At 36.4% G+C, this 13,261-nt stretch overlaps 1 protein-coding gene across 1 annotated transcript; it reads right to left on the bottom strand.

The window, feature by feature from the left end:
• Positions 1-802: 802 nt before the first annotated feature.
• LOC104895276 (plant UBX domain-containing protein 7) lies at positions 803-11,231 on the bottom strand. Its single transcript, XM_010681740.4, has 10 exons — positions 11,018-11,231; positions 9,348-9,475; positions 9,143-9,256; positions 4,983-5,178; positions 3,533-3,610; positions 3,202-3,270; positions 2,826-2,969; positions 2,585-2,687; positions 1,370-1,629; positions 803-1,269 (listed from the first exon to the last, which is right to left on the bottom strand). The coding sequence occupies exons 1-10, from the start codon at positions 11,117-11,119 to the stop codon at positions 1,099-1,101; spliced, it is 1,365 nt and encodes a 454-aa protein (XP_010680042.2). The 5' UTR covers positions 11,120-11,231; the 3' UTR covers positions 803-1,098.
• Positions 11,232-13,261: the final 2,030 nt, after the last annotated feature.

Below are 13,261 nucleotides of genomic sequence, written 5' to 3'. Positions count from 1 at the left end.
ATGTTTTAAATTCGCATCTTCTTTATATCAAAAAATCAAGTGTGATTTACTCTTATCAATTCAGTGAACCATCCTTGCTTAATCCAACTCTCATGAATCATGATTCAACATCTAATTTGCAATAAAATGGCCAAAAACGAAAACACCATCAAATTTCAAAGTAGCACGGTCTAATTCGAAAATTTTACCCAATTGAGCAAGACATCATCCGACGACTGACGATGAATTGTCAATTCTTGAGTATTAAAAAAACTATGGTCATATTTTGTATACTTTCTTCGTCCCACATTAATTTGAATGATTTCTTTTTCTTTCTATTCCACGTCAAGTTTAATAAGCAAATTGTAGTTCGCTAAATCTAAAACTATATAGTATATATAATTAAAAGAAAATTACTTATTTGGTCAATCCTTTTCATATCCTAAACCATATACATGATACATCTCCTTACAAAGTTACAATTTTAAATGTATTGAATATTGTAGAAAGAACAAAATCCTATGCTAGATTATTCAAACTTTTAAATTTAACATAGATTTATATATAACTCCCAAGTCCCAAGTCATCATAAAAAGAAAGGGATGGGATAATTTTGTACAATAAAGATACAATGTTGTACTATTTCAAAAATTATTTTAATATTATTAAGGCTGCATATAACATAACCCTATTATAAATTAGTTGTTTGACATTATTTATTGCTATACAACTCAACATAAAAAGGGTTATTGAAAACTAATTATCTAGCAAGAAGAAACCCTCAAAAAATAAGGAATTGCACAAAGCTCTTGTAGAAAGGAACTTGAGAATTTAAAGACTGATATAAAAAAAGAGGGCCAGTGTGTGAAAAGAAAAGGGAGCAGTCTATAGTACCCTTCTATCATTTTTTTTTTTGGCAAGAAGTATATACATATTCACTAAATAACAAATAATAAGCTAGCTTCATAGTTCTTCCTATCATGATGTGTTTTACAAACAAATTACGACCAACAAAAGGCGGAGCAGAACAGCAAGATAACTGATTCAATAACAAGTCTGCTTGAGCTCTCAGCCATGAGCCATACTATGAATTAAAACAAGAGAGCAACATATTCGTCTTTATTCCCAGGTAACTGAGATCATAGAGTTTGAGACCCCTGATTCTTCAAAGGTCAACTTGCTATCATATTCCAGAGATTTTGCAGGTCCAGGGATTCCAATTGCATGTGTCAAGCGGAACGGCCTTGTCTCAGCCTCTCCGAGCTGGGAGCTGCAGAACGACCACAACAGCTACAAAGCAAGGAAAATCAGCAAATAAAGCTAAGACGGGGGCAAACCATACAAGTGGAGAAAAGCGGGAGTGGGAGAATATATAGACGGCAAACCTAACCTGTATTGGGTCAGTACGCAAAAAGTTCCGCTGAACCCTTCTTCCATCAGGGAGACGAAATCCAACACGGCAAAGTATATTTCTGTCTCCTTTGGGTTCTTCTGGAAGGGGGAGATACACAGGCTTCTTTGTAGAGCATGTTTCTTTTTCCATGTCGGCAGCAACTGCATTTTTTTCTTCGGAAGCTACTTCATCTGGATGTTTCTCCATTGATGCAGCAAGAGCTCGTTGCAATTCCTCATCCTCTTCATTGGTCTCAACTACAAGATATATAACCTCTTAGCTTTAGACCTCTTCAAGAAAATTTATTTATTCAGTTGTAGAAGCAAATCAGGAATGATGGTGGTGAATGTGGCTGTTATAAAAGCAAAGGGGTATGTGAAATAATTTTCCTGCATAAATCTTCTAATTTGTTCCTTTCCCACATAGCCAGATGTGATGTAACTATAACAAGTCGATCCTGTGGTGTTTTTATCATACGTAAAACCTACATCTTGGCACTTGGATAGGTACACCAAATCAAGAAAGTCCAAGCATGACATATCCTTGATCCAACATAAGAGAGATCTCAAAGACGGATGTTTACATAGGTAGACCTCAACATGGTTGGTCTGCAATCAAGTTTGAGATACCGGTGAATCAAAAGTTCACTTGATTCTCCAAAATGATAACGTTGTGGTGGTAAAATGAGAAGAAAAGAAATATTAAAATATAAAGACAGCCCCTCCCAACAAAACAAATGTCAATACATACAAGATGATGACAGAGATCTGTTACGTCCTAAACTAAAAAAAAATAAAGTCAACCACATAAACAGGCCTCCAACAAAGCATATGTCAGAATAGGGAAGAGGAAGACAGATCTGCTAGATCATCCCCAAAAAAAGAACGTCAGACAAAGCACATACTTGTGCATAGCAAACATCCTTGATGAAGAAGAGCTAATGGAAGACACATATTATCATCTACAGAAGTACAGATACACAAAAGTAACCCAAGCAGAACAGAATCATGGAATCTCGTGTCGGATAAATTCCAACACACTAAGAATCGCACCACACCAAATTCTTAGTGGTGGCACATGAAACGCATGAATTAGTAAACCCAGAAATCGATTCTGCATCCGGCAGGAATGAATAGGGTTATAGCCAATTTTTCATCAGAGTATATCACGTAAGAGGAAAACATCAGAAAGCAAGTAGAAAATATATGATACCCTGGACTTTTGGAGCAGCAGCATGAGAACTTTCTCTTGGCCGTTTATGAGAGAGTGAGGTATGGTGATTTTTTGGACCGCCATCCATGAAAGGCAGAAGATCCTGCAAATTTATGATGATCCCCCCCAGAATCGCAAAAGAAGATCAATTAATTCCATCAAGTGATTCCAAACATATATTTCTTCATGTGGGTAGAATGAGTTAGTATGATAACTAAATAGCCAAATGTCAAGCACAAACCTCCAGTAATCGATCAGGATGTACCATGCCAGACCATGAACGCATTTTTTGTCCTGTTATGGGGTCAATTACAAGGGTAACAGGAGCAGATTCGATTTTGTAGTAAGTGCAAACCTTCTTACCCTCACTTGTATCATCATAAACCTGCATAAGATAAAATAAATATTAGCCTGAAGTACATAGAAAAAGAACGACACAGAGAGACACATATTTTGAACACCTCAGGGATTGCCTGCACTGTAAAATTGATGAAATAGAACAAATATTGAAGTTGAAATTGCGCCAATTACTAGCTGGAAACTATCAAACATGTTGCACCGTACAAGCAGAATGTATGAGAAGAGAAAGGACAAGAGAAAAGATACAGAACAGTCACCTGCCAAAAGATAAAATTGGTTTTGATAGTTTGGGCCACAGCTTCATTTGCCCAGGTATCTCTGTTAAGCTTCATATGCATTGCAACCAATAAGTTAGCACATGTGTCACAATGATGTATACAAGTTTCTGTTTAGTATGAATGAAGCAAGAATGATCTGTGCAAGCACAAGGCGAGAGGAGACAGGGATAGAGGGAGAGAGAGAAAGAGAGAGAGAAGATTGCAGGCAAACCAGACTCATGATGTGAAGTTCAAAAGACCAGCAAGAGGAATTAAAAGGATATACAGGGAGATAAAGGGAAAAAAAGAAAGAGAGACTAGTGGCACTAACCATATGTGAGCTAAATTCCGTAGGAGATTGCAAATTTGCCAGGAGCCACTTGTCCTCAGCAGCAGCGGCAAGTTTTGCCTGCAATATTTCACGACGTTCATCTAGACAGCACAGCATATACGGTGGAGATCATCCAAAAGGAACTCATGTTCATGACACATGAAGGTATGCCATAGTCCCATAGCAAAGAACTAAGACCAATCAGAAAGAAATTTACTCCCTGTCTCACAGTTTCCTTCACATGTTCCTTTTTCTACTGTCACGAGATTTTATGCACATTTGTAATTTATTTACAGAAAGCTCTTCTCTCTCCATCACATTAAGCCCTTTTTCTCTTAAGGCTAACAAATTCTATCAACCTTTTTGCCCTCTCTATCACTTCTAGTTCAACCATTCTTTAATCTCTTCGTCAGACAAATAAAGGAACAAAAGATGAAATTTGAAGCATCACTCATATAACTTAGTTGTTAAGCTTTTCAAGGAGCTTAGTTTACAGAAGTTTAAGGTACAACCTAGTTACTTATCACAGAATAATACCACAAACTTAATAATTAGTATAAAGAATAAGGGAGTGGGAATGTAGGACCACAGATCTCCAGCCCTATGACCATTCCATTACTCAATCAATATCCCCAAGTCCAACACTTCAAAGCTCAGCTATTAATAACAAGCTTCTGGTATCATATTCAGCATTGATCAACTGAGCAGCCTCTCTAAGCAAAATGTTATCTACAGAGATTGTGGGTGGAGGTATTAGAAGAGGTCAAAATATAATACAAAATTTTGAGGAACAGCAGTCACGAATGTAAAACCAAGCATCAACGAACAACTTTTAAATTGCCTTCCTTAGAATTCAGCTCCCCACCCAAAAGATAAGCAACTATCTAGAAGTCAAATATATAAGGAACGGAAACTGGTAAGGTAGACTGCATTTACCAGCCAAAAAGGGGTAATACCTAAAATTGAATTGCCCACCAATATTTAAAACCACAATTAAGAATTTGATGTAGCAGAACCAACCAGTTACCACGAAATCACAGCTCTCTCTTCTACTACACTGTACACAACCCTCCAGCCCATGATCAACACACCAAGAATCAGGATGGCATCCAGAGCCACAGAAGAATCAGAAAGCCCTTGATCTCTCAATTCCCTGTTTCACCCAATGCTTCTTTTTTATTTTTTATTGAGAGCAATCCCCTACCTGACTTTTAAATCAGAAAGATATCATGCTTGAAGAAACAATCTAGGAAGAATCAAGGTCCCTGAAAGATGCAAGAACTCAGCTGAAATAAGCTGCAGACTATTTTGAGGTCAGAAGAAAGAGTTCAAAGGCTATTTCAGTGAAATAATGATACAGGTCAGCAACACAGCCGCTGCCCTCAAAAAACACCCTGAGAGGCAAAAAGTATAGGTCCTAGAAAACAGTAAATGATCAACAGAAACCAACCTTTTCAAAAGAACCCTGATGCATTATAGCAAAAGGAGGACGATACAAAGCAGCAAGATTGTCTCGAGAACTCTCCGTTGTAGAACTACCACCTTGCTCAGACTCCCATACAGCAGGGTGTTTCATTTCCTCCTCAAAGTTGCGAAAGGCAACCACAGAACTCGGTCCATGTGATGGATACGCTACTCTTGTGGCTCTGAACCAAGCCATAAGACAAACAATATTTAGGAAACCACATAATAATATATGCATCATGTTTGACAAAGCAACAACACTGACATTTATGGTACAATTGGCAGAATGCCATTAGGTACTGAACACAGCTACCAATAATTGTCATAATTATGGAACTCTATCAACTAATAAAGTTGATTACCCTTGAACCATCACAAATCACCAAACAACTTGCTCCGAGTGAGCCCTAAAAGAGTTTATCAGTATCACTTTTTGACTAATATACTCCTATGTTATACAGCACAGGCACGTTTTCTCCAAAGCCACATGGTTTATTTAACACTCAGTAGCTTCACTGTACAAGCAATATGAACTCAATAAGACCTTATATCAAATGATACTAATTCAGATCTTTCAGAAATACAGGATGGCTGCATCATCTAACAAAATAAAAGCCCAAAGAGCAGACTAGAATAGTACTACTTACGATTATAGTTGGTAGACTTTATTATAAGATAGACGCTATATCCCTAATAGTCTTCTTCCTTGCTAGTTGGTCAGAATCACTACCCAATAGTACCCATATTCTGCTTAAAAAATGAAAACCACTAAACAACTAATCGTTCACTAGAGAACAAAGTGCATCATTTGACACTATTTCCCTTACTTCCTGTACCTATTTCTATTAACAAGGACAATACACTCTTGACAATAACGAAGTACACTAGAACAATGCCAGTGGGAAACAATTTATAGCAAGCACAAAAACCAAAGACCTCTAAACCTCAAAAAGGCACTGAGCATTAGGGAAGCATAAGATTCAGGTATTAGAGCCCTAAGTTAAAAATGACCCTCTATGGCTCTACTTACAAAAAGCGTTGAGGAAATCCTCTAAAATTTGCTGGGTTCTTTTTATTCCACCTTCAAAGACACCAGCTCCCACATTTCACTAGCACAATCAGTCATTGACCTTTTTTCTATGGTATCCATACATTTCCTACTTATCCAATTGAACCCAAAGAATCAAATGCAAAACAAGAGCAATTCTCCAGAGTTTTCTTCATTTTTGGTAACCCTCCATAGTCACTTCAGCATGTGTGCATCAATGCTAATACAAAAAGGGGTAATGTCAAACCTCTTGCCACTTTCAACTAAAAGCATTGTCCAAATTTCCACAATGGAAGCCATATTCCATCAAAAAGGCCAAATTAAGTCTCTCAATTTTCTCAACACTATTTGTGATGGTCAATAGAGACATAAAGTAAACAAGGAGACTTGACAAAGTACTCTTGAACAAGTCCACTTCACCCTTTTCATACGAGTTTAGATATACACCATTAAACCGTCCCTTCATCTTAGTGATCATATGATCTGGTTACAAATGGATTGGCACTAAAACCAAGAAGCAATGCAGATATGTAGCAGGTCAAGAATTGAGATCCAACCCCTAATCCAACAGAATTTTCTGTCAATGCAAGTCAATCAGAAACATTGGACAAATCTCAGCTAGTAATGAAAATGTTTTTCACCCAAAATTATCCAAAGCATGCATAGCACAGTTCTCAATATTGATCCCATCCAAGTCAGTGCTTCAAAGATCAACATAAAGCACCACAAATATCCTAAGTTCCTTTCATCAAGCTTGTGAAGGAAAAGGTATACACCACCAGCTGTTCCATTCAAATGCAAAACCAATTAATAATGCATGCTGTTTCGCACACCTATTTAACCAAGTTGCTGGAAGACCATGTTATAAGGAAAGTGATTCACCAAGATGTAAGACTCTAGAACTAACAAAAGGACATTCAATTCACTATGACCTTAAGATACGAGCATTTAAGACAAAAATACACCACCTAAATTTGCTAAGGGAACCATCTTCTCAAGACAAAAACATGAGATAATTCCGAGAGGCATGATCATAGGCTTTCCGCTTTCATGCACAGCATTGAAGACCAAGTTGATTAATGCTCAGCTACGGACTACACACTTACTTAAGGCATATGACCTTCAAGCTCTTTCGTTGTAACTGGCTAGTAGCAATCTTATTTCAGAAACTCCTTTTTCAAGAAACTTATTAATGAAAACTAAAATGTCAATCTAAACAATCAGCAACCAATGATGAAAGAATTCAATGTTCAAGCCATCTAAAATTGGTGCTCTACCTCTTCCAAATTCACTAATCTAAGAGTAGTACGAGTTCGCATTTTTTCCGAATCCATAGCATCCGTGGCCCAATTGAGTTTGAATAGTGAGCGAGACCATCAAATCAATAGTACTTGCAACCACTCTCCAATATAATGCCTTTCATACAAAACCCACAATAGCCTCTCATCCTGATAGAGGAGAAGGGGCAGCAGCGCCAGCAGCATTTCAGGAAGGGGAGGGGTGGCAGTATATCGAGAAAGGGAGAACGGCGGCGTACCAAGAAGGGGAGGGGCAGCAATGTAATGGGGAGGGGGAGGCGGTGGCACAGCAAAAGAAAGGGAGAATATATTGGTGCCGTGGTGGAGCAATGGTGAGAGGATGAAGACAGGTGGAATGACTATATTCCAAAACAACACTTTAAATCTAAGGGTTTCCCTTTCCTTTCCCTCTTTACCATTTTTTTTATTCCATTCTCTTTACCCCATGGAAACAAAAACGCCCTCTAAGTACTTGTGAGACTTAAACAAAGTTGTCTCATAAAGACTTCATGTTGCAGCAAACTAAATAAAGCCCTTTTCAAACAAGTGAATAATTCCTAGGAGTCACAAAGAACAACAAAGCCCCCTGATATCTCCCAGAATGCAACCCAGAGACCAATTCTAAAACTACAACATATGCTATTCACCGCTTACATCTTAAAATCTTAAGGATCGCATCAACAAGCATGCTAATTAACACCCACCTTTAGATAGATTACAGAAGTCTTTTTCTTCCTTTTTGCTTCCATAGTGGTCAAATATCACGCAGAAAAATTATCACCGCTATATTCAAGTATGAGCCAGGACCCAAGCAGGTCAAACTTGCCAATCATTATTAGGCACACACATAAAACCTTGCTCACTTCATTGGCCCTGATCTCTTGAACAAAAATCCACTAAATCCCACAGAAGCTACCAATCAATCATAAAGGCTACCTGCCATTACATATCCATCATCTGAGATGAAATCAGATGATCAGTGTCCCTCCCTTCCTTCAAGATCATTACCGATGTAGACAAACAGGCAAAAGTCCATAAATCAGTCCCTTAAAGAAGTATCAAGGACCATGGTGGAAGACACAACTACATTGCTATCCAAACATTGCAAGTTTTCCATATTTCTTCAGGACAAATAATCATGTTCAAGCTTTTAAGTATGTCTCAAAGATCGGAGCCGGTTTTATGTTGAGGTTCTCACACTATACCCTCTTCCCATGCTAAGACGATGCGCATTAAGTATGATAGACCTTATAAAGTACAAATAGATCACAGACATATAATATTATCTGTATTTCTTGCAAAATTCCAAGCTATCTCAACATACTATCAAGCTGCTTCATACCGCGGCAACACATCAAGGAGAAGTCATCGTGCAGAGGCAGCTCCATAGTCATTCTTTGCAAATAATGCCCAATTAAATGTACGACTCAGAGAAGTAAGTTATAATTAGGTTCAACAACTATATGATTAATCCTCCTGTTCAATTTAGATGGAGCAGCCCTCCCGTCTGTTGAGGAAATAAAAAATGAACCCCAAAATGAACTAGCTCTACAGTTAGCTGCTAAATCACAATTACTTTAGGGAGTATCCGAAGCACAAAAAAAAAAACCTCTCCTTTATAAAGGGATAGGTAGTTAATATAATTACCAAAACTAAATTAAGATTACTACTTCATTCAGTGATAGTAGCATAAATAAAGAAATTTCGACATCTATGACCCTGTGTCTCCTTAAGCAGTAAAAAGAAGGGGGGTCGGGTCAGGAAAAATCTCTCAACAAGAAAATCTGAAATGAAAAGTACCCGTATAGCATAGTATCATCATAAAGGGCCTCTCTTATCACAGGTAAAGGTGGACGGACATCATCACCACCATTTAGTTCGCTTAATTCCTTTGCTATCCCCTCATCAGATCCACTGTGCCAAAGCGTAAAAGAAAACATTCAAAACCCAAATAACTTAATATGAATAGATCAATCAAAAACATATATCAACTCTTCCATTATACCTTGAGCTCTTATCAGCTAAAGGAGTAGCATTCTCTACTGGGGGGAAATAAGATGACGACGCCATTTCCCCACCTTCATGCCCCACATAGAATAGCTGAATAGCTTCTTCAAGCTTCCAGCCGGTTGCCTGGGTCAACAAATGATAATTCCAACATAATTGAAATAAAATCAAGTTAGATTCAATGCAGAGTACATACTAGATGTAATCCAGTATTCTGAGAACTAATATGAGTAGGAATAAAATCATAGAAAAGTATAGACAAAGGGGAAAAAAAAAAAAAAAAAAAAAGACCAAGCTCCACATGCAGTAACGTTTCTCTAAAGCAAAGCAGAAATAACTTTCCACTGCAGAGTTAAAGTGAAAGCAAAAGGACAAAATAATGCTTGAATTGTGATGGAGCCTTAGAGATTCACAGAGAGTTCAATAGATTTATGGTTGATAAGATTTCAAGTTGTTTTAGATTTCCCATGAAGAAACTTGTTTTATATTCTCTCTAAAGTGAATAGTTGTCCAGTACCATAGAAACCATTACACATAAGATTAACAAAAGAGCATAAATACTTAGCGGTTAACGCCCGTCTTTGGCAACCAGGCCCCACTGCCACCCATGGACAAGATTTCAAATTATAAACATACTTGGAGCTTTTACGTCCTAAATCACATGTATCATCAATATCTATCGGTGAGCTGCCCAATACTGAAGTTATTACCATTTCCCCATCATTGATAGATAGTGAAATGGTGAAAACATTACCCATCAAACTAATTCTACCGCGGTCCTTCATTCAACCTGGACACTCTTTTGATCAACTAGGATACCAACATTTCCTTCACACAACAATGTACTTTTTCCATAAAACCTTACAAATACAATGACAGCCTATCATATGTCTGTCAATACAACTTGATCAACAAAAATATTTCTAGTCACCTATGAATTCCTGAACTTTATCAATGCCCAATATATCATTTTCCTTTGGTTTGGTTTGACAATGGATTTAGAAAAGGAAAACTAAGGTGGAAAAGGGTTTTTCATCCCTTTGCAAACATTTTCCTCCAAAATTTGAAGCAAATCCATTTTCCTCCACTCTCTCATTCCCAACCTCTCTATTTTTCGCTTCTTAGCTTAATAGTTTTCCATCAAACCAAACAAAGTAAAAAAAAATAATCATTAGCATTTTCCAAAGGAATATATTTTCATGGAAACCCATTTTCAATGAAAATTGGTTTCCATCAAACCAAAAGGACCCCTGGTTTTAAGCTTTTTATAGCATGACACTTTCTAGATCTAGTCACTAACTCCAATTAATAACTTCATTGCGAAAAAAAACACTAAGATCACATCTAAGAAATGTCATAAAAAGAAAATCAATTATCAACCATCAACTTGAGTTCAAGTACCAGCAGATTAAGGTCACATTCTGGCAATTACACTAAACAATTGATCCAGCAAATAATTCAAATCGAATTTGCTACTTCATCACAAAACCATAACTCATCGCACTAACTCGAATAGTGATAAAGATTTCGAATTTCTGAGTTAAAGTTACTCTAATCAATTTTACACTTTCGCACATCTTATTACTTAAAATCGAACATTCAAGTGATAGAAATCGCTAACAAATTATCATAGTAGTGAACTAGATTAAGTAATTACGAAAAAAAGACCTGCAAAAATTGGTGGGCAGTATCTACGGTCTGACCGACGGCGATCTCAAGGAAAGAAGTAACCATGCTCTGCTTATCGGTAGGTGAGAGAATGTCCTCCATTAGTTCGAGCTTTTTCGTCAATGGCGATTGAAATTCGGAAAAATATTTGAGGGGTGAAACAAAAAAGGAGTTTTTGTAAAAAACTTGTATGAAAAAGAAAAAAGAGTGATGGGGTATTTTATTAGGGCTTTCTATTATATAGCAAAGTTGGATTAGGAAAAAAAAGGGAGGGATTATAACTTTTCGTTAACATCGCCTTAAAATTAATCTTAATCACTAAATTAAAATATCCTTAGTTTTTATCAAAAAAAATATATATAGCCTTAGTTAATTAGGCCAAAGCCTTAAAAAAAAAAATTGTGATCAACTACACGTTATCATTAACCTGTAAATCATCGACTGATAAAGAAATAATAGAGTGAGGTGAAAAGTCGAAATTTCATACTCTACTATTTAAGTCTCAATAAGAGAGATGATCTATAACTTGACCATTTCTACCGATAAAAGACCAAGAAATAGAAGTAAAACCACTTGCAAGATCTAAAATGTTATCAATAAGTAAATGAAAATTAATAAGGTCTCTTTAAGGCCATGGCCTTCTACGCACGCGAAATAACTACATTTAACGATAAGAGGGTGTTTGATATAGGATAATTTGATGTAGGGAACAGATTCAAATTAAGTGTTTCTATTTCTAATTGTTTTCTATGAGTGTCAAATAACAAATACCCCCCATTTGTTATCCTTATCAAACTAGTGGAAGCAAATTATGTTTCCTTCCTCGATCGTAAACCTCTCAATTGTTTCCAATCCTCTGGGATACCAAACAGTTATTAAAGGTAACAATTATTATTTTCATCTTCCCTCCTTATCCAAATCCTTTCTATTTCGTTCACATTAATTATACCAAACGCCCCTTAAGAATTATGTAATGAAAAACAATTATATTTTACAATTTTTCACCAAATATTTGACAAATTAGTTTATTCACCAAATATCTTCATTGTTTCAAAAATTTATCATGAGTTTCGAAAAGCTATATAGCGCCCTTAATGACTAGAGAAAGTCAACTCTATTAGTCATTAAGGACGATTTTGTTAATTATCTCTTGAACCTTATAAGTAACCCAACTAATTAACCCTAATTATTCACAAAAAAATTATGCATTTCCTTTCCTCCCTCCACCCAAACCACCACCACCCAATCATTGTGTACCCCCCCCCACACACACACACACACATCGGAAACCACCTCATCTCCTCCCCTAGCCCTGAAAATCGTCCCATGGAAGTCTGCCTACTATATTCTCTCTCTCCTCTGTTTCCAGGATTCAGTGTTGTTGTGTTGCTGCTACCCTCCTCCCACCTAACGCGTCAACCACAACTTAACGATAATGAGTATATGTAGATTAAACCACATCTAATTGCCAACCAAATTGGCCTTGTAAAAAACCACAAAGACATGTCATATCTTAATGTATAGAAATGTAATACAAAAACAAATTAACGTAGGACATTACAAGAAACTGAAGTATATATGACAGATTATGAATATAATTTCCAGCAACGGACTCACGATGTCACTTACATTGTTAAGCATTGCAAGTAGCATTTCTTATAGAAAAAGACAAGCCATAACCAATGTTGAATCAAATTTTTATAATGGACATAAGTTACATTAGTTATCTTTATTATTATACGTAATAGTACGCCGAGCCCAAAACTAATTATCTTTCAATTAAAAATAATTATACGACATAATGAAATTTATGGGGCATCTGGTAAAAAAAGCTTTCTTGCTGCCTTTTCACCATTTTATGATTTTTTATTATGTGGTCAACAATATAAAAAAAAAGGTGTTTGATAAATGATCAATTCAGTAGTTAAAAATGATGATTTTTTCAGCCAAAGGTAAAAAGATAGGTGACTAATATTTTGATAAACAATCAATAAATCAATAGTGAAACAACTAACACAAATAATTGATTATACTAACCATCAGGGGAGGAACCGAAAAAATATTCAAGAGGAGATCAAATTATAATTTGTATTTTTAAAGGGGTTCAAAAATAAAAATTAACATATTTTATTTATAAATTTACATTTTTAACCTTAATTTTTTAGCAAAATTGAAGTTGACAGGGCCGCAACTCCCATCCACCCCCGTGATTAGGAGTGCTTATCGAGCGAGTCGAGCCTGAAT

Source organism: Beta vulgaris, chromosome 6, assembly GCF_026745355.1.
Source record: "Beta vulgaris subsp. vulgaris cultivar EL10 chromosome 6, EL10.2, whole genome shotgun sequence".
Taxonomy (NCBI): Eukaryota; Viridiplantae; Streptophyta; class Magnoliopsida; order Caryophyllales; family Amaranthaceae; genus Beta; species Beta vulgaris.
Note: the sequence above shows the minus strand (reverse complement) of the source record. Positions and strands in the feature narration are given on the sequence as shown.

Excerpts from the sequence above, each read along its gene's own strand:
- LOC104895276 (XM_010681740.4), bottom strand. The coding sequence starts at position 11,119 with ATGGAGGACATTCTCTCACCTACCGATAAGCAGAGCATGGTTACTTCT. Across the intron at positions 9,257-9,347 it reads TTAGCTGATAAGAGCTCAAG|TGGATCTGATGAGGGGATAG; the intron begins GTATAATGGAAG and ends GCTTTGGCACAG. Across the intron at positions 2,688-2,825 it reads ATCCTGATCGATTACTGGAG|GATCTTCTGCCTTTCATGGA; the intron begins GTTTGTGCTTGA and ends ATAAATTTGCAG.